Source organism: Podarcis gaigeae (genome assembly GCF_964106915.1).
Source record: "Podarcis gaigeae genome assembly, chromosome: Z".
Taxonomy (NCBI): Eukaryota; Metazoa; Chordata; class Lepidosauria; order Squamata; family Lacertidae; genus Podarcis; species Podarcis gaigeae.
The window spans coordinates 11,303,490-11,326,975 of record NC_139691.1 but is presented as its reverse complement, the minus strand read 5'-3'; the positions used below and the strand labels follow the sequence as shown (position 1 = coordinate 11,326,975).

The following is a 23,486-nucleotide window of genomic DNA, read 5'->3' as shown; positions in this document are numbered from 1 at the left end:
GCGCCTTCCCCTCTGTCCCTGGACCCCTTTTGAACCAAGGGGCGGCAACGGGGAGAAGCGATTCTCCCCGCTGCCCCTTTCCTTGCTTTAAAACAGGTCCTTTAAAACAGGTCCGGCTCGCGCGCCTTCCCCTCTGTCCCCGGAGATTGCGGGGCAGACAACGGGGAGAAGCAATCTTCTCCCCGCCGCCCCTTGCTTTAAACAGTTCCGGGGACAGGTCCGCCTTCCCCTCTCTCCCCTGACCCCTTTTGAACCAAGGGGCGGCAACGGGGAGAAGCGATTCGCTTCCCCTCTGTCCCCGGACGGTCTCCATAGGAACGCATTGATGGATTTTCAATGCATTCCTATGGGAAACCGTGCTTCGCAAGAAGAAAAACTCGCAAGAAGAAAAAACTTGCGGAACGAATTAATTTCGTCTTGCGAGGCACCACTGTATAATATTGAGAAATGTGAGATGAAGATATAATACGGAGAATTATCAGACAAGCTGAGGGAAGTTCTGGAAAGAAGGGATTAAGTGAAGATTGGATGTTTGATTTTGTATGAATTTTTGATGGAAAAACTAATAAAAATATTTTTTTAAAAAGAGAGAGAGACTGGAGCTGAATATTTTGTGCTCCCCTTACCCCTAGGAAACCCCAGCAAGCAAACCATTAAGATCACCGGGGCGACAGGGGACTCTCAAGTGAAACCCTTCTTACAACCAATGGACTGTGTTATAGGGGGAAGGGCAGTAATATTCCTGTATATTCCAGAATGTCCAATGCCATTGATGGGAGAGATTTGTTGTTCAAGCTCCATGCACAGATCATTTTCACCCCCTCCGGATATAATATGGCCCTGCCATATTACAGGCACAGGAATTATGTCTCTCATGGTGCCCAGAGAAAATGCCTGGAGATTGGTGGCAGCCTTAATGGGGGACAACAGAGAAGAGGAGGGCCAGGATTCAAAGCTTATAAGAATGATCAGTGCACCCCCAACGGTATAGGCAGAAGACCCATCTCCAAGAATGGCAAGGAATAATCATACCAAGGTTCGGGCTGCAAAGAGCAATAGGGAGCGACAACGGACCAGCATTCATACACCACATTGTACAAGGAGTCGGTCAGGTTCTGAACATCCCATGGAAACTGCATACGGCCTGGAGGCTGCAGAGCTTGGGAAAAGTAGAACAGATGAATAGAACATTGAAAAATCAACTTGCCAAACTCAGGAGACAGGAGCCTCCTGGATCGATATGCTCCCTATAGCCCTTTTCAGGGTTCACTGTATTCCTAATAAGCATACCCAATTGTCTCAATTTGAATTACTATATGGACGTCCACCCCCGTTTGAGCTTCTCCTGTGTACTCAACTCTTGGGGGACACTACGACCCAAGACCAAATTTAATCTCTCTTATGTGTCTTCTCATCTCTTAACAGGTGGTCCCTCCAGCGGATGGCGTGCAGCATGACTGAGCCAATCCACCCCTTTAAGCCCGGTGACTCTGTATGGATAAAAGAGCGGAACGCAACGGCCATAGATCCTAAATGGCAAGGCCCTTACGTAGTCCTGGTTGTTTCCCCAATTGCAATTAAGGTAGCCGGGTTGACCCCCTGGATCCATCACACGCGAGTAAAACGAGCCCATGGAGAGTGGACTTGCGAACTCTTACCCAATTCTCTGAAGCTCAGATTCCGGAGAGGTCCTGATCCTGATCCCAATGGGAGTTGATCAGGACACAGCCCATCGCCAGCCCAGAGGCCTGCTACCATCACACCGGAAGCTGATAGTTCTACGCATGCCTGAAGATCTGGATGGGAGGTTCCGAAGATATACAACCTACCTGTGTAGATAAGTTACCAGATAACGTTCTGAGCAAATTAGTCACAGTAGTCTCAAGCCGTAACGTGCGTGAGAAAGGGCACTTGACTGAGCCGGTGGCCATTGTGTCCCCCGTAGTTACTGAAGAACGACCATTTGGCCAGCCAGAGTGTTATGGGATTGGGTGTTACATGTGTGGTTGTATGCACTTGGGCAAATCGTTCGGTTCTAGGATAAGCCCATTTGCTCTGATTGGGGTGCAGATTGCAATGTATTGTGCTGCACCATTTGCTTTGCATATGTGAACCAAATAAACTCTGCTTAAAACCTGAATTGGCGTTTGCCTCCCTGTCTCCAGTCCATGCTCCAGAATATCCAAGTCACTTGCGGTCCAACACACTGAATCCAATGTTTACTTCCAGATACATGGCTATAGAAATTGCAACTCTTAAGACTGCTGCTTGTCGTCTCTGGCTTAAAACATAACTAGAGAGAGATCAAATCTTAACCCTGCTGACTTTAAATCTGCTACTGCAATGGGCAGCCTGTGGAAACTGCACTGAGTTCATTTTTAAAATAAAATGTGGCGTAAATGTACTGGTCCTGGGGGGGTTACCGTGAGGCGTGGTCAAAGTCCGGTCCTGGGCGGAGGGTCTGGAGCCTGTCCACCAAGGGGGAAGCGGGGTCCAAATCAAGACGCCGGGCATGGTTGGGAACTCCGGAGAAACAGGTCTGGGTGCTGGCAGAATCAGGTCTCCAACGTCGTTGCTTCCGCAACCTGGGACTGGGCTGACAGGCCTTTATCTCCTCTGAGGCCAGGGGCGGTCCCGGTCCACAGTTGACCCGCCTCTCCTGGCCTTAAGGCATGCACTCCTCCTGAGAGAACCCAGTTCCCTCCGCCTCTCTGCCCTGAGCCTCTGCAGCTCAGGAGAGGCTGGAGGGTTACTGGACCCAGGGGCAGCTTCACCTTCCCCTGACAGGGCTGGGAGAGGCGCACCTGCAGGCAATGGGTCCTCAATCACCTCCAGAGCCAGAGTGGATGCATCTGGTGTCTGCTCCTGAGGATCCGGCACAGGTGCAGGCCCTTCAGATTCAAGCCCCTGCCCCAGCTCAGCCAGCCCTGGAGGCAGGGACTCCTGTGCAGGCTGGTACTCCTCAGATCCAGCTTCTGAATCAGATTCCCAGACCATCACAGTAAATAAACTAAAAATGTTTCACTTTTTTAACCTTTTTATCTGTCCTAGTTCACGTATTTTAGGATGAAGGGAGGAAGAAGAACAGACAACGAGTGGCTGGAATGCGATCAGAGTGAAGAGAAATTCCAGCTGTTGAAAGTAAGGATCACTGGAACTCATAAGCATGTGTAAAGTGCCTTCCATTCAGCACTTATTATTATTATTTTTAATTGAATTTATATACCGCCCTATACTTGGAGGTCTCAGGGTGGTTCACAAAACAAGAGCAACATAAAACACCTCCTCCTAACAACTAAGGGAAACTGTAAAGGGATGCTATCTGCAATATACAAAATACTGCTCCAAAATCCCACAACCCACCTAGATGCAATCAAAAAACATTGGGAGAATGACATAGGCTATGAGATTAATCCCACTCAATGGACCAGAGTGTGGTCTAAACCCCGCTTTAAATCCATATCAGTGAAAAGAAAATCCCTCTGAAAATCACCTACAGGTGGTACCTAACATCAAGAAAACTAGCACTAATATGCCCAGGAACCCCACCAAAATGCTGGAGAGGGTGCACCTCCACAGGCACATACCTCCACATGTGGTGGGAATGCCCCAAAATCCAACTATTCTGGACAACAGCCATACGAGAAATATGTAAAATAACTAAGCAAGTATTAGACATCACCCCAGAATTGGCCCTACTAAACATCTTCAAAGACAACAATACCCATTTATACCACAAAGAACTCATAACCCACCTACTTTCAGCAACCAGAAACACCATAACCAGACACTGAAGAGACCTGTCAGGAGTAAGCATGGACCAATAGTACCAAATAGTATGGGAAACAGCCCTACTAGAAAAATTAACCAATAAACTGAAACTGACACGGAGACAAACAGAAGACGCCTTTACCCCGGCATGGCTCCCCTTTATCACATACACAGCCCAACAAGACAATGACAATAATCCACCAACAGCATACAAATCAATATGGCTAACCTGATCCAAAACACCCACCCGCCCAACTCACACACAAAAACAAAGATCACCACAGCCAGTCACAAACAAACAACCACACCCTAGGCCAACCCCAACCTCTCTCACCACCAAAGGAACACAAGTGAACAGCACAAGCAACGCTGACACCAAACCCTACATACATTAAGCAAAATAGAAACATCGCCACCCGATCCCGATCCCACCCATCTTCCCCCCTCCACCGCTTTTCTTCCTAATGTCTCATCAAATGAAACTAATTTGTAAAAATGTTACATGGAAAAAATACGAGAGACATTACACATACTTCTGTAAAACAAGAAAATCTTTAATAATAAAAAAATAAACATTTTCCAATCTTGAAAAAAAAGAAAAAGAAAAACAACCCAATAACAATCTCCCCCCCCCCCAAAAAAAAAGAACCACATATTAAAAGGGCGTAGGATGTCAATCAGATCAACCAAAGACCTGGTTAAAAAGGGACACTTTTGCCTGGCACCTAAAGGTGTGTAATGAAGCAGCCAGATGAACTTCCCTGGGAGAGCATTCCACAGATGGGGAGCCACTGCAGAGAAGGCCTGTTCTCGTGTTGCCACCCTCCGGACCTCACAAGGAAGAGGCGCACAAAGAAGGGCCTCAGAATATAATCTTGGTATCACTGGCGGAGGAACGGAGGGAGCGCAGCGCCCCCAGCACCATCGGAGAGGGCGGTAACATCAGCATGCCATGCCCCCAGGACGCATGCCACGCCCCCCACGGGTGACATACCACTCCCCCAGGACACATGCCATGCCCCCCGGGACACACGCCAGCCACGCCCTTGCCTGCTCTCCGCTGGAGCATTCAGCTTCGCCACTACTTGGTATCTGAGTAGGTTCATATAGAAAGCAGCAGTCCTTAAGGTATTACCAGTGCTTTTTTTCTTTAAAAATGTTTAGGAGTACTCTAATTTTCTTACTGATATTGAAATACTGCCCCTCAGTGAGGCCAAACTTAGATTCACAAAATGTTTAGGTATGCGTAACCCTGCATCCCCCCAGAAAAAAGTCCTGGGTATTGCGGTATTATTATTATGATTTCTTTAAAGGTCCAAAGCAGCACTATGAATTGGGCCTGGAAACTAAATTTTTTTTAATGTATTTTTTATTAAAGATTTCTTGGTTTACAAAATTATGTGCAATGTCTCTTTTTTCAAGTTACATTTTCTACAATCAGTTTCATTTGCTGAGACATTAGTGTTACAATAGGAAGAAAAGGGGGGAAGAGGTGGAGGGGGCCATGGTAGGTGGGGGTGGGGTCGGGTGGCGATATTTCTATTTTACTTAATGTATGTGTGGGGTTTTGTGTCAGCGTCGCTTGTGCAAAGTTCTCTTTGCTATTCGCTTGTCTTCTTTTGGTGGTGTGAGATTCAGGTTGGCCTAGGGTGTGGTTGTTTGCTTGTGATTGGCTATGGTGAATTTTGTTTTCGTGTGTGAGTGGGGTGGGTGGGTGTTTTTGGATCAGGTTAACCATATTGATCTGTATGCTATTGGTAGATTCTTGTCGTTGTCTTGTTGGGCTGTGTATGTGATAAAGGGGAGCCATACCGGGGTGAAGGCGTCTTCTTCTATTTGCCCATGTCACTTTCAGTTTAGGCCCGGAAACTAATTGCATTGCAGCTGGACCAGGAACGGTGTTTTATGCTCAAACCATCTTGCCCCAGTGAGCAACCTGCCCTCTGAATTCTGCACTAGCTGGTTTCAGAACTGTCTTCAAAGGCAGTCCTACATATAATCTAACCTAGATGGGACGCGGGTGGCGCTGTGGTCTAAGCCACTGAGCCTTGGGCTTACTGATCAGAAGGTCAACGGTTCGAATCCCTGCGACAGGGTGAGCTCTCCTTGCTCGGTCCCTGCTCCTGCCAACCTAGCAGTTCAAAAGCACGTCCAAGTGCAAGTAGATAAATAGGTACCGCTCCGGTGGGAAGGTAAACCGCATTTCCGTACGCTGCTCTGGTTCGCCAGAAGCGGCTTAGTCATGCTGGCCACATGACCCGGAAGTTGTCTGTGAACAAATACCGGCTCCCTTGGCCTATAGAGGACGATGAGCGTGCAACCCGAGTCGTCTGCAACTGGACCTAACGGTCAGGGGTACCTTTACCTTAACCTTTAATCTAACCTAGAGGTTACCAGAGCATAGACCACAGTAGTTAGGGGCGTAGCTGGGCCACCAGTCAAAGCTGATGGAAGGCACTCCTGAGCCTCAAATGACAGGAAAGATTCCAGGAGGACCCCCAAACTAAACTTCAGAGGAAGTGTAACCCCATCAAGAGCAGGATACCTTGATGGGCAGGCCTATCTGGTCTACATATGAAGTCCATAGCTATCAACTTTCAGATTTGAAAATAAGGGACCAGCAGCCTCACCTGTCCCGGGGACAGTCTACGGGATATCTAACAATCCGGGATAGCAGCGGGAAACGGTGCTGAAATAAGGGAATTTCCCGCCAAAAAAAGGGAAGGTTGACAGCTATGATGTAGTCTTCTTGAGAAGCTGAGACAAAGGGCCGGAATACAGCTCTTTCTAACTTTTATTTCATGCGATTTATTTGTGTGCGCGGGGGGAGGGGGCAGAAATTAAACTGGCAAGTTACTTAACTTTTATTTTTTCGCTTTCCATTTAGACAACGTCGGACCGCCTTGCAAAATATCGGACCTGACGAAATCGCATCGCTGATAGGGAACTTGCGCGGTCCTCCTCATCCCGCCCCGCCTCATTGCCAGAAGCTGCTGGACTACAACTCCCGTCACCCCCCACCGCTGCCCATACTGGCTGGGGCAATGGGAGTTGTAGTCCAGCAACACCTGCAAGGCTGCAGCTACACCCCTTCGCCCCCCCCGCCCCCCCCGAAGTTTGACTGAGCTCCTTGGAGGAAAGGCGGGATAAACATGCCGAATGACTTAAGGAGCCACATAGCCCCTTTCTTGCTTTCCCTTGGAATGGCCCGACTCTGTGGTCGAACACTCTCTACCTCCTCCCACCTCTATGGTTACCGGCGGGGCGGGGGGGGGAGATAACCCTTTTCCGCCACGTGACCTGGAAGCGGATGTACGATAGAGGAAGAGAAAGAAAGCAGGCACTCACGCTTCCGGGTCTGGTTTGCTTGCTGCTGGAGGAGAGGATGCGGAGCTGCGAGAGCAGCGAGAGCAGGAGAAGCGCGGATATCTCGTCCACCATGTGAAAGAGGAGCGCCCGACGCCCCACTCCGAGGCTCCTTCCCCCCTGGTCAGGTGAGGGGTTCTCCTGTCCATCAGGCTAGTGTTTATTTTTGTGGGGGTGAGGATTCCTGAGAAGTGTAGGTAACGATGCTGTGGAAATAACACTAATTTTGGGGGGGAGTGCGGGGGGGAAGAGATGTCATGAGCATCTCTTTTTTTAATGGAGCCCTCTTGTTCAGAGGTAGTCTACCTCTGAAAAGCAATGTTGCTCTGGTGGGGTGCGAAGCAGTGGTGCAGAGTTTTCTCCTTGATGTCATTTTTATTAGTATTATCATTTCTGTGGTGCGTGCGTGTGTTTAGTCTGGCTAACGACAAAGGGGTGTATCTATTAGCCCCCAGAGTTTAATGGATGCTCCCTGCCCAGAAGCAGTCTATCTCGAATGCCACAGTTCAGCAGCAGAACATGTGCCTGTGCATGTGGTAGAGCTCAGGTTCAGTATTTGTTTTGCCTAGGTAAGGTGATGGTAAGAACCTCCTGCCTGCCTGAGAACCTTGGACAGCTGCTTCCACATCAGAATAGACAATACTTTAGCTTACACAGAAGACTAAGAATTTGACTTGTATCATGTTACGCATTTAGGAGGTGGGGCAACAGGGAAGAGTGTTCACCATCATGTCCTCCTTCATTTCCTTCATTTGCAAGAGGTGTGTAATAATTATTTTTAGTGTTCATGCACTTTGAATCAAGAGACTCATCCTTGAGACAGCAAAACTAGCTTCTGCAGAGGAGCTGCTTAAACAGTGTTGCATGCTATCTGATAAATTAACCTTTATCATGTAGCAATGAACTTTTTATCATGTGGTATGCAAGGCTGCTTAAGCAGTTCCCAGCTAAGTTATTCTGAGTAATCATGTATGCATGAGATATCTCAGTTAAAAGGTGGACCTTAATGACCCTCTAAGGTAGGTCAGTATTATCTCCATATTGCAAACAGGGGTTTGACTGAACTTGGGAGAACAGTGAAATATTTATAGCTGTCTGGCTTTTGGTAAGATTTGAACTGGAAAGCTTCAAGTTCACAGCTCAGTCTCTTACTCACTCTGCTGCTTTGTGTCAGCAGCAGATGGGAAGTTGTAGTTGAAAACATCTGAAGGAAACAAGGTTGGCAAAGGCTGCTTTATATTAATTGGGGAGGTGATGAGAACTACATTTCCCTTCCCGGAGGAGGAGGAGAGCAAAGATGTGGATCCATGGTCCCATTTGATGTGTACGTTTGGGATGCAAGTGCTGGGTTGTTTGGATTGCTAGTTTTTTATCCCCTTGCCTTCCTTACTCTTACATACACATCATGTCTTCCTGGAATTCATCCCTTTTACTTTTCAAGAAATCATACAGTTTCAATTTGTTTGCCCAGATTTCTCAACTAGTCTGTAGCATTGTTATGTGGCCTGCAATTCTTTCCAATGAAATGTTTCCAGTAAAACTCCTTTTTTTTTGCTGAAAGTATCATTTTACTAGTTCTTTTAAAAAATCACAGATCTCTCCCATAAGAAAAGCCCTGCCAGATCCCAAAAGGTCAAGCTAATTCACTGTTCTTCAACCATGGGTCCCCAGATGAGGTTGGACTACAACTCCCATCATCCCCAGCTATTTTAGCCAATGGGAATTGTAGGATGATGGGAGTTGTTGTCCAACATATGGGGACCCGAAGCTGAAAAGCATTGGCTGTAATCCACCATCTTGCTTCCTGCAGTGGCCAGCCAGATACTTTCTGGAAGCCCTTAACCAGAGCATAAGATCAACAGCTCTACCCCAGCCTCTGTTCTTTAGAGACATACTGGCTTTGAATACGGAGTTGCTAAATAGTCATCCAGGCTTAGAGGGATTGATAGACATCTGCTTTCCCATGCTTTCGGCTAATCCCTTTTTAAAGCCATTACATGTGGTGACCAACAGCATGTCTTGTGACAGTGGGAAGAGTTCTGCTGTTAGTTGTCTTTTAATTTTACCAAAGCAAAACTCTAGAATTTGAGTTATTTATCTTGTTTTACTGTGCTGCCTTTTCTCTTGGCACTTTTATTTAATTTATTTATTTTTATTTATTTTTGCTTTAGAAAAGTCGTAAGCACTTTCTCACGATTTAGCAAGTTGCTGTTGCTATGGCAACAGGTGTTTTCTCAACAGAGCCAAGTTCCTTTCTACCTCAGAAATGCTCTTAATGCATTCAGAGCTGCTTAGAGTTTGTCTGCCTGTGAAATTAGAGTAGTCATTACTTGCTCTACCTCTGTTCCTTAAATCCCCTGTTTCTTATACATGTCTGCAATCTGAGACCTAGGTGTAGCATCACCATAAACGATGCCTTCTGTTGTGTGGCTGATGCTTATAGCAGTGAGTAATTTTAAAAATAGACCACATGGAAAAGAAATAGAGGAATGAAGCCTGATTACTTCTGATTACTAGTGGTTTTACTATTTATACCTGGGTTACCTGTTCGTGCTGTCTTCGAATTATGTTGGATAATGTTAGGAAAGTTTTTAATGTTTGAAGTTTTATTCTGTTTAATACTCTGTTGGGAGCTGCCCAGAGTGGCTGGGGAAACCCAGCCAGATGGGTGGACTATAAATAATAATTAATAATAATGTTGTTATTATTATTATTATTATTATTATTATTATCAAGCACCAACAATGTTATAAAATAAATAAAAAAAGAATAGTTTTGTAGTTTCTCTTTTTTATTTATACTATATCTGTATACTATTTTATCTTGTATTAATAACGGATTGTTAGTTTAACTTCATAATAAAGTTCCATTTTGTGATATAAGCCAATGTGATATTGACAGATAAAGCAGGGACAGGGAGCTGAAGCCAAACCCAGCTTCCAAAGGCTTCTCTGCACAGGTCCTGAACCTAAGCCCTGTTTCCTTTTATATAATTTATTGCTTCAGTGGGACAAATCTATTTCAGAACTCATTGGCTTGGATTCTTTTTTCCTTGCAAGTTTTTGTACTTGATTCTGATTTAACACTTGGCAGATTTCTCTTGAGCTTGATAGACCTCAATTTAAAACTTATGCACCCAAAATCAAAAAGGTGCTAAACTGATATACCGTTGTTGTTGTTGTTGTTGTTTTCCTTTTTTTAGTGCTTACTCCTAAGATGTGAATTTTAGGTGCCATGACAAGTAATTGTCTTGCAGCATCATGCTGCCAGCACCTGCCTTTTCTGTTTAGAAAATCCTAGAGGAAGTGCTGGCTGGCTGGAAACCTGAACAGGAACACTCATGGGAAGGGGCAGAAGATACTCTTAAGCATTTCGTTGCAATGCCCATTTGTTACTTAACACTGATTTACAAAAACTACTAGGCTTATAAAACATGAACAGCATATTCATGTTCTCATAGAAACAGAGCTGGAAGGGATCTCAGAGGTCATCCAGTGCAACCCTCCTTCTTATGTGGAAAATCCCATTACACATCACTAATTAAAAAAAAAAGGCTACCATGCAGTCCGTTAGAAGATGGAGGCAGATCCCAGGCAGTCTGTTAGATTGCCAAGTAGCTTATAAAGTCAGGACATTTTTACTAACATTTAGTCAAAGTCCCCTTCCTTGTTATTTGAACCTGTTGGGTCCCTATCCTCTAGAGCAACAGCAAACAAACCTGCTCTGTCAACTGTGTCTGGAGACACTTGCAGTGACATATCAGGTGTCAAATGGGAGAAGCTGCTCCAACTGCTCTTTGCTTCAGACAGCTACAGGGCTAGGGGACAAAGGTGTCCCTCACTCCTTCTCTTGCTAACAAGAACAAATAAGATAAGCTGTTTATAGTGTCATTCTTGGAAATGTGACAATAATTGACCAGTCGGTTGACTAGCAGGCTTTACCCTAATCCAACAATAGTGAGCAGGGTGCCTCTCCATTTTTTCTGGGCTATAGCACCCGACAGTGACAGGCAGCAAGGCCTATTGAAAGGAAAGATGGGCGCAGTAGTCTGTAACATTTGAAAGGCAATACACTGGGTACCCCTGTATTACTCTTGTCCTGTGTGCCACTCTGACAGCACAGGGCCACTGCAGGGCTTAGATCTTAGATTCTCAAAATCAGAGAAGATCTTTACTTGTTCTAAGATGTTAAACCAACCTTTAATCCTTATCTTAATTAGCCTCAGCTACTTGTATTCTGTGCAGATCCCATGCATTATACTGACTTTCTTAAAGTAAAGGTTGGAGGGTTTAATATGGATGGAAACAAGAATTGATATCTGCTTTTTTCTGCTATATATACTTAGAATGTTTCTAGTACCAGATTGTACAGCACCTGTAATTTGAGAGAGATGCAGATCAGGGCTGAGAAAACCCCAGCTCCCTACTTCCCCTTGGAGTGCCAATAAAATGTGATGTAGACATTTAGAAATAGTGGCTTTTCTTCCCTTGTCCTAACTCCAAGCTGTCACCCGAGATCAGCCTTTCAAAGCCCAGTGCCCTCAAGATATTTTGGACTACAACTTCTGTCACCTCTGACCTTTGGCTATGCCTAGCTATTGGAAGCAGATTGTAGTTCAAAACATCTGGAGGGGCAGTAGGTTGGCAAAGTCTGCCCTAGACCCTTCTGAACATTTGTGTTGCTATTGCTACCACTAAAGCTTCCATTTTATAGTCCTTTCATGGGTGCATTCTTGCGAGAATCTTTGGTGCATATTTATTTATTTATTTGGGTTTCTAGCCTGCCCCATCCCAAAGTACTCAGAGCTCATAATATTTAAGTGGATCTACCCTCTCCTAATGTTTGACTGCTAAAAGACAGTTGGAATGAAAATATTTTATGTGTACAAAAGCTTGCAGTACAGTGGTACTTCTGGTTATGAACTTAATTCGTTCCGGAGGTCCGTTCTTAAATTGAAACCATTCTTATCCTGAGGCGCACTTTCGCTAATGGCGCCTCCCACTGCACAACTTCCGCTCGCATCCTGGGGCAAAGTTTGCAACCGGGAGCAACTACTACTTCCAGTTTAGCAGAGCTTGTAACCAAAAGCATGCGTAACCAGAAGCGTTCGTAAACCAGAGGTCCCACTGTACTGAAAAGTGGAGATGGAGAAAGTCTGCTTCAAGTTTGCAAGTAGCTGCAAACTTGCAAATAGCCATTCATCTGTGGCACGTCGCAATTGGATCCAAATTTTGAAAACTCATAGAGAAAGTTGGTTCTTTCAGGTTTTCAGAATGGCGGAAATGGACATGAAAGGCTTGTAAAAAAGTGTGTGTGCACGCGCGCACGCACATACGCACGTGCTAATACATTTGGGGGGATTTATTTATTTGCAAAGTTGGGTCCACTTTCATAGTCTTGAAAACCAATGTTCATCTTTTGCAGCACACTGATGAAATGGAGCCTGGAACAAATTCTTTCAGAGTGGAGTTCCCTGACTTCTGTAGCACCGTTTTGCAGAAGCTGAACCAGCAACGCCAGCAAGGGCAGCTCTGTGATGTTTCTATTGTTGTTCAGGGACATTTGTTCCGAGCCCACAAAGCTGTCTTGGCAGCCAGCTCTCCTTACTTCTGCGACCAAGTGCTCTTGAAAAACAGTCGACGGATTGTTCTGCCTGACGTCATGAACCCCAGAGTGTTTGAGAACATCCTTCTGTCAACTTACACTGGGCGCCTGGTGATGCCTGCGCCAGAGATTGTCAGCTACCTCACAGCGGCAAGTTTTCTTCAGATGTGGCACGTGGTAGACAAATGCACTGAGGTGCTGGAAGGAAACCCTTCCGTTCTTTGTCAAAAGTTGAATCGTGCCAGTGACCACCAGTCCCCCAGCAGCAGTAACTACAATGGCCTGGTGGAGAGCTTTGAGATAGGGTCTGTGGGGCAGGCAGACTTCCACAAGGTGCAGGATGGTGAAAATGAAGAGGAAAGCTCGAAAGATGAACTGTTGTCTCAACTCACAGAACATGAGTATCTCCCCAGCAATTCTTCAACGGAACATGACCGTCTGAGCACAGGGATGACAAGCCAGGATGGAGAGGAAGGAGCAAGCGACAGTGCTGAGTATCAATACGCCAGGCCCCTTTACAGCAAACCGAGCATCATGTCTCACAAGCGGTGGATCCATGTGAAGACAGAGAGGTTTGTGCAGGACTGCGAAGGGGTGGAGGTGCATGGCCCTTACGATGAGCAGCAGGTGTCTGAATCCATGAATCCCATTCAGGTGAGCCACTCTGTCCCGACGTCTGGCCCCGAAGACCTTCGCGTCAATGAAAAAAAGATGGAGACAGAGTTTGGTGAGCAAGCCAATGAAAGCAATTACGATGAGCAAGTGGACTTCTACGGCTCTTCCATGGAAGAGTTTTCTGGGGAAAGGGCCGATGGGACACTCAGCCTTCAGAGGCAGGACGCTGGGGTTGCTGCAGGTTATGGAGATAGCATGGACGTTCCCTCGGGGATCAAGGAAGAAAATGCCCTGTCTGGGTTCTCCACAGCCGACAAACTTTACCCCTGCCAGTGTGGCAAAAGCTTTACCCACAAAAGCCAGAGGGACCGCCACATGGGCATGCACCTCGGCCTGCGGCCTTACGGTTGTGGCGTGTGTGGTAAGAAGTTCAAAATGAAGCACCACCTTGTTGGCCACATGAAAATTCACACGGGCATCAAGCCTTATGAGTGCAACATTTGCGGGAAAAGGTTCATGTGGAGGGACAGTTTTCATCGGCATGTAACATCTTGTACAAAGACATACCAAGCCTGTAAGGTGGAGCAGAACACTACTGAGATGAATTGAAAACAGGTGCCAGGCAGTGGGGTGGGGAGAGTGTATAGGAAGGGAAAAGGCAGAGAGAACCAGATTACCTAACTGCATCATAGAGTAACACAGAATGTATATGTTGCACAGAGTGTGCCATGTACTACGCTGCTGAGATTCTGGATGGTTGTTTTTTTTTATATAAAAAAAAATCCTATAGCACAAGTGGGATCACCTGTGGAGGCAAGCAGGGAATTCTGCCCAGGCTACAAGTAAGGAGGCAAGTTTGAGTGGCGGTACTTTAGTGTAATTATAATTATTGCTATTTATTATTCTTTGTGTTTTGGTAGCACTTGAGGAGAGGGGTTCCCTCTCATCTCATTAGTGTTCTCTGCTCTCAGTGAGTCTGCATATAATAGATAGCTGCACATCCTGAGCGCCTGGGTTGGATGACTGTAGTCCCATGTTCAGAAGTCCTTGTGATTTTGTTCAGCCAAATAGATATATGAGCAGTTACCTTTTTTGAACCAAAGGGGCAATTATAGATACTTTAACACAAGTTGCTAGACAACTTTCAGGGGCCGACAGCTTTAACAAGCGGCTGCTTTTTTAATAAGTCAAGCTTTGAGTTCCATTGACTGGCTCTGTTTATCTTGGCAGAGTGATTCTGCGTCATGCTTATTTTTTAATTCTTTTGTAAAGCAGTTGGCTATTTTGTGATGGACACTTTATATAGAGACAGATTAAACTATAACCTCATCTCTCTCCAACTCCTCAACCCCTCTCCCTCTTGTGCCTCATATAGCTAGCCAGTCTGCACTTTTGGCTGCCACAATAGTGAGTATCATGTTTGCTCCCCAGTTGGAGATTAAAATGCTCTTTTTCTGGCACTTGAGATTCCAGGCAGACATCTGTCCAGTTTTCATTTTTTTTCTGTTTTGGGGTATTTGCTTTGGGAAGTGTTGGTTAGGTACCAGGACTTCAGAGAACAAACTCCAATGTACTGAATTCTGTGTCACGGTTTGCAATGAACACTTTTGGTACTGATCTCCTCACTTAACTCAGGTGGGGAGCCATGAGGGACTGAGACTGGGGAAACAGCTCTAAAGGAACTTACTGTGCATCACTCTCTAAGGAAGCTGCTTGATGATTAAGAATCAAAGAATGGCTACTGCTGGATGCTCCCCAATGGTGCTGTGCAGACATCTCCAAACCTGGAAGCAGCTTGTGGATTTCTGAACATGATTCTTATCCTCTGTGAAGGAAGAATTTTTAAACACTGGATACCTTTTTTTGTAACCACAAGTAGTTTTAATTTTTTTAAACTAGAACTGCTGTTATATTCCTTCCTTCTCACTCCTTTTGTCACCCCAACTACAGGGTGAATGCACAAGATGGAAGAAACTTGGAACGGTCAAAGCATTTGTGCTGCTGTTTGATAGTAATTGGTGTGCAGAAATCCCCCATATTTGCTGTGGACAGAGGTTGTCATATATGTTGATTGGCAAATGAGGTGTTTCCTTAACAGAATACTCTGACGGTGCCAAGGAGGCTTGCTAGTGCCAAGGCATGTCATTCCGCCCCCACACACACCCCCCAAACTTCAGCCTGAATAGAAAAAGAGGTGGGGAGATTGGTGGACCTTGTGCATATTCACATAGGCAAACATTTCTGGGGTTATTACCCTCTTCCCTTAACTACAGAGTTTAAACAAATTTTTCATGTGATAAGCTGGGCCTGGAATATGAGTGTCTGGCACAAATATGGGTTTGGTTGTTTGGTAAGGTTGTAGTGCTGCAACTTCTCCTTTGGTGGAACTATTTAATGGCTTTTACTTACAAAAAAACATGTTAAAAGCTTTTCTAAATCAACACAAGATCAATTTTTTATATAACTTCCCCCCTCAGTCATCGGCAATCCATTTATGATATTGTTGTTGTTGGCACATGCAACAAGAAATAATCTGCTGTTTTCCCTGCTTAGATGAGCTCAGCAGCACACCAGGGTGGAAATGGCTGTCACTAACTTGAACCCTACCAAACAAGTTAGCCCAACAGGGATCTTCTTGCTAACACTGTAACCTGCTAAATGTATAGAAGCACTTTGTATTTAAAAACAAAACAAAAACCATTTATAATTTTTTTTTAGAACTTCCAAGATAGATATATATATATTCCCTCTGGTTTGTTTTCTTATTCATGTTGTCCGTTCAATTTTTTCCTTGTCTTCAATCTTGAAATTTTATATTGATAAGAAGCTTTTGGTTTATATGAGCACAGGGTCTGGGGTTTGTGTAAGAAGAACTGATCCTAAGGGTCTGCTTTTAGTTTTGTCTTCTTTTTTTAAAAAAAAAAATCCTTATTGCCTTAGAATCTCCAGGAAGCCATTTTATTTGCAGGTGTGAGGAAACTTGGACTGCCCAGTTGCTGCTGAACTACAGTTCCCATCATCCCTGACCATTGGCCATGGTTGCTGGCTGATTGGAGTTGTAGCTCAAATATTCCCTGCTCCTGTTCTTTGGGCTCTGTTAGGGAAAAGAGGGCCTGTACTTCTTATGGCTCCCCACAGCATTTCTCAGCTTTCCTTGCGCTGTGACCTCACTCAAACGTTTCCTCTGTGCTGCCAATCTAGCCATAGCAAATGGAAGGAAGGCTCAACCTGCCCCATTCTGACTGCCAACATTTTCTACCTGCCCTGCTATTGTGCTCTTAACTGCTTCTTGATGTGACACATTTAAGCAGGCAAAGCTTTTCCTGCAATGGAGAACTGGGAGTGGGGGAACCTCACCTGTTTAAATGTTGCATGTTAATCAGCTACAAGAGTCACTGGAGCAGAGGTCTGACAACCCTACTCCAAACCAGAGTTCCTTCAGGCCTGCCACAAAAGCTGTTTTGCTTAATCCACTGGGGAGTTCTTCTGTACAGGCACCATAGATGGGAAGCAAATGGTTCTCCTTTTGCTTCATAAGGACTTGTGCATATAGACTTCTTGGCTGGATTATCTCCCTCTATTAGCTTGATGCCTTCTCTGGACAGGACATACAGAGGTCAATTGAGTTTAGGAACAGTTTTTGAATAACCTATGACTACAGAGCTTTGAAATGTAGGTAAGATGGTAAGGGGTTTCCTACTGGAGTGTAAGATATAAAAGAACCTTTCACTGTCCCAGTTCTCATGTCATGGTAACCCAATGGCACCTGCTTCGCTTCTCCCCTTGGCTTAGTGGTATGTCAACCTGTCTAGATTTGCTCCAACCAAGACTGTGATTGGTAAACCAACAACAAACCTTAGTTTCACTTTGTGGTTTGTTTTGGAGCAAAACAAATCACATTCCGCTGTTCAGTCATATTGTTAAGCCCAGAGATTGTGGTTTCTTGCTCTTGACTTGTGCTAATGGAGGAGGAGTAAATCAGGAGCTATAGGTTAATTATGGTTCACCATGATGTGTGAATACTGCCATTTTCACTTTCAGTGTTAAATACATGGGGGGGGGGGGATATTCTCTCCAGGAACTTGGACTGCAATCCTGGGCCAGTTCAGAAAATGGGCGTGATGGTGTTAAGTTCCTGGTGGCGGCAGTTCCAAACTGACTGGCTTACACATAGTTGACTGGTCATTATTCTTTGGCCCTTTCTATTGGGTTGTATGGGAAATTCCACCACAAGTAGCTACTGGGAAAGGTTAGGCCCAAAGCTTGGAATTTGTACCCCTCCCAACAGTTCTGTTCATGGGCCCATAATTTTGTGCATAAGAGAGATGAAAGAGCAATATAATTTACCACCATGCTATGCTAAGTTCCCTTTATTAATAAGGGGAATGCTAACTAATGATGCCTTGCCAACAAATCTGTAAAAAATTTATGCTACTACCATCCTTGTCATATTTGGGGTGCTTTATGTGACTTACATTCAAAAATGAAACACGACTTTGAAATTGTATAGAATGCTTTGGTATCAGGGACATGCTTCACTTTTAGAGTAACCTTCCTCAACCTGGTGCTCTCAAAATGTATTGGACTAAAACTCTAGTCAGCGCCAGACAACATGGAAGCGCACCAGGGTAAGGATGGGAAATGGGGAGAAAAAGCCCTTGGATACATTTGAAGTAAAGCCCCATCTGCACTATAGATTTAAAACAGCATCATACCACTTTAAACAGTTATGGCTTCCTCCAAAGAATCCTGGGAACTGTAGTTGATTGCAGGTCTGAGAGTTATTAGAAGACCCCTTATTCCCTTCATAAAACTACATTTCCTGGAATTCTATGGGAAGAGGTATTGATTGTTAACCTAGAATTCTTTAGGGGAAGCCAGGACTGTTTAAAGTGGTATGATACTGGTTTTGCTTTATAGTGCAGATGGGAGTTGAGTCTTGAAAAGGGCAACTAGGATAGTATATCACTTTATTTCATTATAGCTTTTGGTGGTCCGAAAGCACACAGTGCAAGTAGATAAATAGGTACCACTCCGGCTGGAAGGCAAACGGCGTTTCCCTGCACTGCTCTGGTTTCGCCAGAAGCGGCTTAGTCATGCTGGCCACATGACCTGGAAAAACTGTCTGTGGACAAACGTCGACTCCCTCGACCGAGATGAGCGCCGCAACCCCAGAGTCCTCTGCGACTGAACTTAACTGTCAGGGGTCTCTTTACCTTTACTATATTCATGCTGATTTGTGAAGCTAAAACTGCTGGGTTTGGGAACTCTGTTTTTCCTGATCCTTAAAGGATTTTAAGAGGTATTAACCACAGACCCTGAGTGCTTAACGGGTGATTTGTCAACACTTTGCTAACACAGCATGCTTCACAAGTTGAAAAGAGTGTAGATTTACTGTAAAGACTGCTTCTGGCATTCCCCACCCCTTCAAAGTGGCAAATCTTATGTGTTGAATGTTTTAGGGCAGATGCTATTTCTAAATATAAGAGTCTATTTTAAAAAAAATATTTGTTTTTATCTGGTAGTGGAATGTTCATACATTCTGTAAGCGTACACATTTTAATTCAAATATTTCTATTTAATTTGGATAGTTAAAATCATTAGGACTAGCAGCTGGAGTCCTGAAGGCAAAGAGCTGAAAAATGAATTGCATATTAATATTTCTTTTTAAAGCAAGGTCATTGTCATACTTCTTTGCTTGAAAGCTGCTCCCTGCATCAGCCACTGCTGCTTTTCATCAACTTTCCCTTCTGGGCTCCACTATATTTCTTAAATAAATGTAACTGTTCATATGCGAGTGAGGTGAACCTTTCTTGTTCCTCTAAAAAAATTCCCCCTCAAAAGCATTGTCACTTGTAATATTACAGTTCATATCCTGTTGATCTTCTGTGAGTTGTTACACCTATATTGCAAAGGATGGATAATTTGATATCTCTTTTAATATTGCTGTCCTAATAATGTACAGCATGGTTTTATGTGACATTACTGTTTCATTGTTTTCTTCTTATAGAAGAGTCTGTTGGTCTTTTGTATAACATGTTTTAATAAATGTTCTCTGTCTTTTCCCCCCCTGGATTTTTACATTTATTTATCAAAAATGTCATAGCACTTGATAATACACATTATAGGTCTTGAAAACTTTATTGTGGCTTAATGGTCTTGCTGCAGGATGGAAGTCTGTGAAAGCTTATGCTAGACTTGTAAATACGCCAACAAATGTTACTATCCTGCCACCACCTCCCTCCAGAAAAATACCAACCCTGATTTCCATGTTGGATGAAACTAAGAACTGCATTGCAAAATTAGGAGAAGTGCGAATTTGAAAGGTGACCTGCATTTTCGATTGCTTGTTTCAAAAAAATGCAAGTTAGGTAGGTCTGTCTTTAAGGGAATTAAATTTCACCCTGATTTCTGCTCTTAGATTACTAAAATTTTCTTTTCAAGCTGCACTGGCTCCCGGTGAAGTACAGGGTCAGATTTAAGGTGCTGCTTTTGACCTTTAAAGCCCTTCACGGCCTAGGACCCTTGTACCTACGGGACCGCCTCTCCTGGTATGCCCCACGGAGAGCCTCAAGGTCCATAAATAACAACACCCTAGTGGTCCCAGGCCCTAAAGAAGTTAGATTGGCTTCAACCAGAGCCAGGGCCTTTTCAACTCTGGCTCCGGCCTGGTGGAACGCTCTGCCTCATGAGACCAGGGCCCTGCACGATCTGATTTCTTTCCGCAGGGCCTGTAAGACAGAGTTGTTCCGCCTGGCCTTTGGCTTGGAGCCAATTTGATTCCCTCCCCCTCTCTCTCTTTTTTCCCCCTTTCTTTTCCTTCTCCTGCGATGAGGTTACATTTTAATATTTTAATGTTCCATTATTTTAATGTATTTTATTTTTGTTTTTAAGTTGTAACCATTCATCTTGTTTTTATTATTGCTTGTAAGCCGCTCTGAGCCCGGCCTTGGCTGGGGAGGGCGGGGTATAAATAAAAAATTATTATTATTATTATTATAATAAAAAAAAATAAGTTGACCAGTTGGACTGGCAGAGGAAGAATGGATCACTTGGTCCCCTCTCCATCAAACTCCGTTGTATTTCCATGCCAATCATGGAAGAGGGGACTTTACTTCCTCTGGCTAACACAGGAACCAAATGGGCTGGCAGAGGAGGAATGGGCCAATGCACCCTTCATTCACCAGCCTGGATACTCGCCTACATGGAATTCCTCTTCACCTATGGCTATCAAGTGAGCTCTTAAGTAAAAAACCTGTCTCAAAGTGGAAAGAAAGTTACAACTTGTAAGATGCTTTGTGTGTTTGTTATAACAAGCTAACATGACTACCACTCTGAAACACCTTTGATTAGAAGTGACTTTAAAATGGAAATTGAAGCCTGGGCTTGTGCTAAATTCTGTATCAGAATGGGTGCTTTGTTGTATTTTTGTGTTACGTACAGAGCCTGGTGAGAAAAGCAGGAAAAGCGAAGCAATAGATGAGCTTTTGTCTGCTTACGCACTATGCATTTAAAGCACAAACCTACATAAAAACACACACCTGGGAAGTGTAGTTTGAGGCTGCTGAAAATTGTAGATCTTTGAGGGGTAAACTAGTTTCCAGGATTCTTGGGGAGGGTGCTGTTATGACATTTGCTTACGTTCAGCATTGCGCTATGGTGAATTTTCCATCAGTGCAAGGTTTCTCCTTGTGCAATTGAATGTTACCTCCGTTTTTGCCCCCTGCATGCCCACTAAATCTGCTCTGGGGGTTCACCAAACACACTGGAACAATTTGGGAGATGGTGCAGGGCACAAGGTGGCAAAAGTGTTGGGAGAAAGGTGGCAGATAACTGGTTTCTGATATGCACAAAAATAATGTGATACCATTGTTGTGAACAACATGAAGACTAGCCTCAAGGAAAGATGTCCAGTTCCACTCATCAATGTTCAAATGAATACAGGGAAAAATACAAGGATAAGTAACTTAACACTGTAGTCACAACAAACGGAATTTAATTTCCCCATTTTGTCAGGGTATTCATATTTGGAAGTTTCTTTCCAAAACATTAAAAAGATATATCCAGTCTCAACAAATTTGCCCTCTACAGCTGTCATAACTGACATTCCGTGCTCTGGACCAAGAAGAATGTTTGCTTTCCAAACAAAGTGGGTGAACTTCAACTTAAATCAGGTCACTTTGCTAAATCCACAGTAAATTCAATATTCATGCATAAGAACCTTGCTCTACACAGTTTTGAAATAGTGAACATGTTGATTCAGTGCCCTTTCCAAGTTTCTTCACAGAGGGGATATTGTGTGCTGTATATATATATGATCTGTTGTGCATGAATAGTTCAAGTCTAGCATGTAGAAAACCTGTAGGAAAAGCTAGAATAGGGATTCAATACACATTTAAACATTTAAAACAAAAGAAACCCCCTCTCTTAGTACCATGTCAACGTTTTGACCTAGCTGTTGATATAACCAAATCCTGAAGTAAAATTGAGATTAGGCTGTTCATGGTAGGATTAATTGTACTATAATCATGTGGCATTATATTGCTTGCTGAATATGGCCATAAATATTTTTCAAATCACAGAAGCATCCTATAAGGTCTATTGAGATGAGGTCTTAGTTAACATCACCTAACCTTTTGGTTTGCCTTTCTGGCCTTTGCTGATTTGCTCAGCTGGTGTGATGTGTTTAGAAACATTACTTTTCTTCTTACTGAAAATATCTACATGATTAATTCGAAGCTGTGTGAAATCTTTGCTTTACGCTTCATAATCAGGCTTGCTAGTGATGTACCTGAGACACTTTGGAAATTCTACCACGTTGAACAGTTGTGAAAGTTATTTATACTGTATAGTTCACATTTCCTAAAGGAGAGGAATTTCTGGAGCATAACACAACTTTTTTACCCTACATGCCAGTTTTAATAGGAAAGCAGAATTACTTTATTACCTTATTCCAACAAATACTAAAAAGCTCACACCATAGAAACCCACAGTGTAAACACCCACATAAATACTGATTTTTAAGTACACACCAAGCCAGAATGAATTGTGATCTTACTAACCTCCATGTCCCTGGAGATACCAGTCACTGAGAGTTCATGATTATAAGAATCTAATGCTCAGCTTTAATCAGTTTATAAACTTTGGACCCCCAAAATGGAAATCATTTAAATTAGCTTATTTTTGCAGAACAGGAAGACAAATACAGATTAGAAATGTTAAATCTGCAACACATGCTTGTTGTGGAAAACCCCAAGAAGTGTGATTTTTAAAAAACTTTGTACAGGAGGCTAGGTTCTGCACACCCTCCTTCTTCCAGACAAGCAGTATTCACTATCAGTTAAATGACATATTCCAGCCAGGCAAAAATATTTGGAATGCAAAGCAGAGCTAGTTACAGATAGGTAGCCGTGTTGGTCTGCCATAGTCAAAACAAAAAAAATTCCTTCCAGTAGCACCTTAAAGACCAACTAAGTTAGTTCTTGGTATGAGCTTTCGTGTGCATGCACACTTCTTCAGATACCTGAAAGCTCATACCAAGAACTAACTTAGTTGGTCTTTAAGGTGCTACTGGAAGGAATTTTTTTTTTTGTTAAAGCAGAGCTAGTGAGGGATATGACCTGGAGAGAGAGGATGAGGACTGTGACATTTCAAACCAGTGTCCACATTTTTCAGGTTTTCCCCTGTGTGCAGACTAACACCTTGTGATTATTCTCTTATATATGCACCCCCTACTGGGTCAATAGGCTACATGGCAGTATAAGCTCACACAGTGCTCTCCTATGATCATGTCCCACCCACAAGGTTGGTAGTGGCTCCACACATTAGTAATATATTTACAGGAGGGCCATCTCAACCACCAAGGCTTGTTTACTACATTAAAAAATACTTAAAACACATTCTGATTTAATCATTTTGATTTGAGTTTGTGGGGAGCTACTTTCAGTTTTCTTCATTTTTATAGTTCCATCTTTTTATATAATAGCAATGTGTGTGAACGAAGCCCTGTTTTATTGAGTGCAACATTATCGAAGGAAAAAGCACAGCATCTTAAATGCCACTTTATGATCATTTCAAACTTTACACATTATAACAAAGCAAAAGTCCATTTTCACTGATCCTCCTCCTGA

At 43.7% G+C, this 23,486-nt stretch overlaps 2 protein-coding genes across 19 annotated transcripts in view; one reads left to right on the top strand and one right to left on the bottom strand.

The window, feature by feature from the left end:
• LOC310836256 (uncharacterized protein) overlaps positions 1-7,022 on the bottom strand; it is a 39,460-nt gene extending 32,438 nt beyond the window's left edge. For 4 of the 15 annotated variants that reach the window (XR_014559962.1, XR_014559963.1, XR_014559964.1 and 1 more), the window contains exons 1-3: positions 2,424-3,028; positions 1,659-1,829; positions 1,033-1,159 (exon numbers count right to left, since the gene is read on the bottom strand). Coding sequence is in view for 7 of the 15 variants with exons in the window: in XM_083721250.1 (XP_083577376.1) it covers positions 1,033-1,159; positions 1,659-1,829; positions 2,424-2,514 (389 nt within the window). In the remaining 8 variants the exon portion in view is untranslated. Of the gene's footprint in view, positions 1-1,032; positions 1,830-2,423; positions 3,029-6,628 lie in introns of those variants that run through there. The other 11 variants (XM_083721253.1, XM_083721251.1, XM_083721256.1 and 8 more) reach the window with 7 other exon arrangements.
• A 77-nt stretch (positions 7,023-7,099) lies between these two features.
• ZBTB43 (zinc finger and BTB domain containing 43) lies at positions 7,100-19,421 on the top strand. 4 transcript variants are annotated; one of them, XR_014559952.1, is made up of 3 exons: positions 7,100-7,265; positions 12,562-18,062; positions 18,250-19,421. XR_014559952.1 is itself a non-coding variant. In XM_083721213.1 (2 exons), exon 2 carries the CDS (start codon positions 12,574-12,576, stop codon positions 13,963-13,965), a length of 1,392 nt encoding a protein of 463 aa, XP_083577339.1. In that variant the 5' UTR covers positions 7,111-7,265; positions 12,562-12,573; the 3' UTR covers positions 13,966-19,421. The 4 variants fall into 4 exon arrangements, 2 of the variants coding, with proteins under 2 accessions (XP_083577339.1, XP_083577338.1); XR_014559953.1 differs by lacking the exon at positions 7,100-7,265 and adding an exon at positions 7,447-8,156; XM_083721213.1 differs by having other exon boundaries at positions 7,111-7,265; positions 12,562-19,421.
• Positions 19,422-23,486: the final 4,065 nt, after the last annotated feature.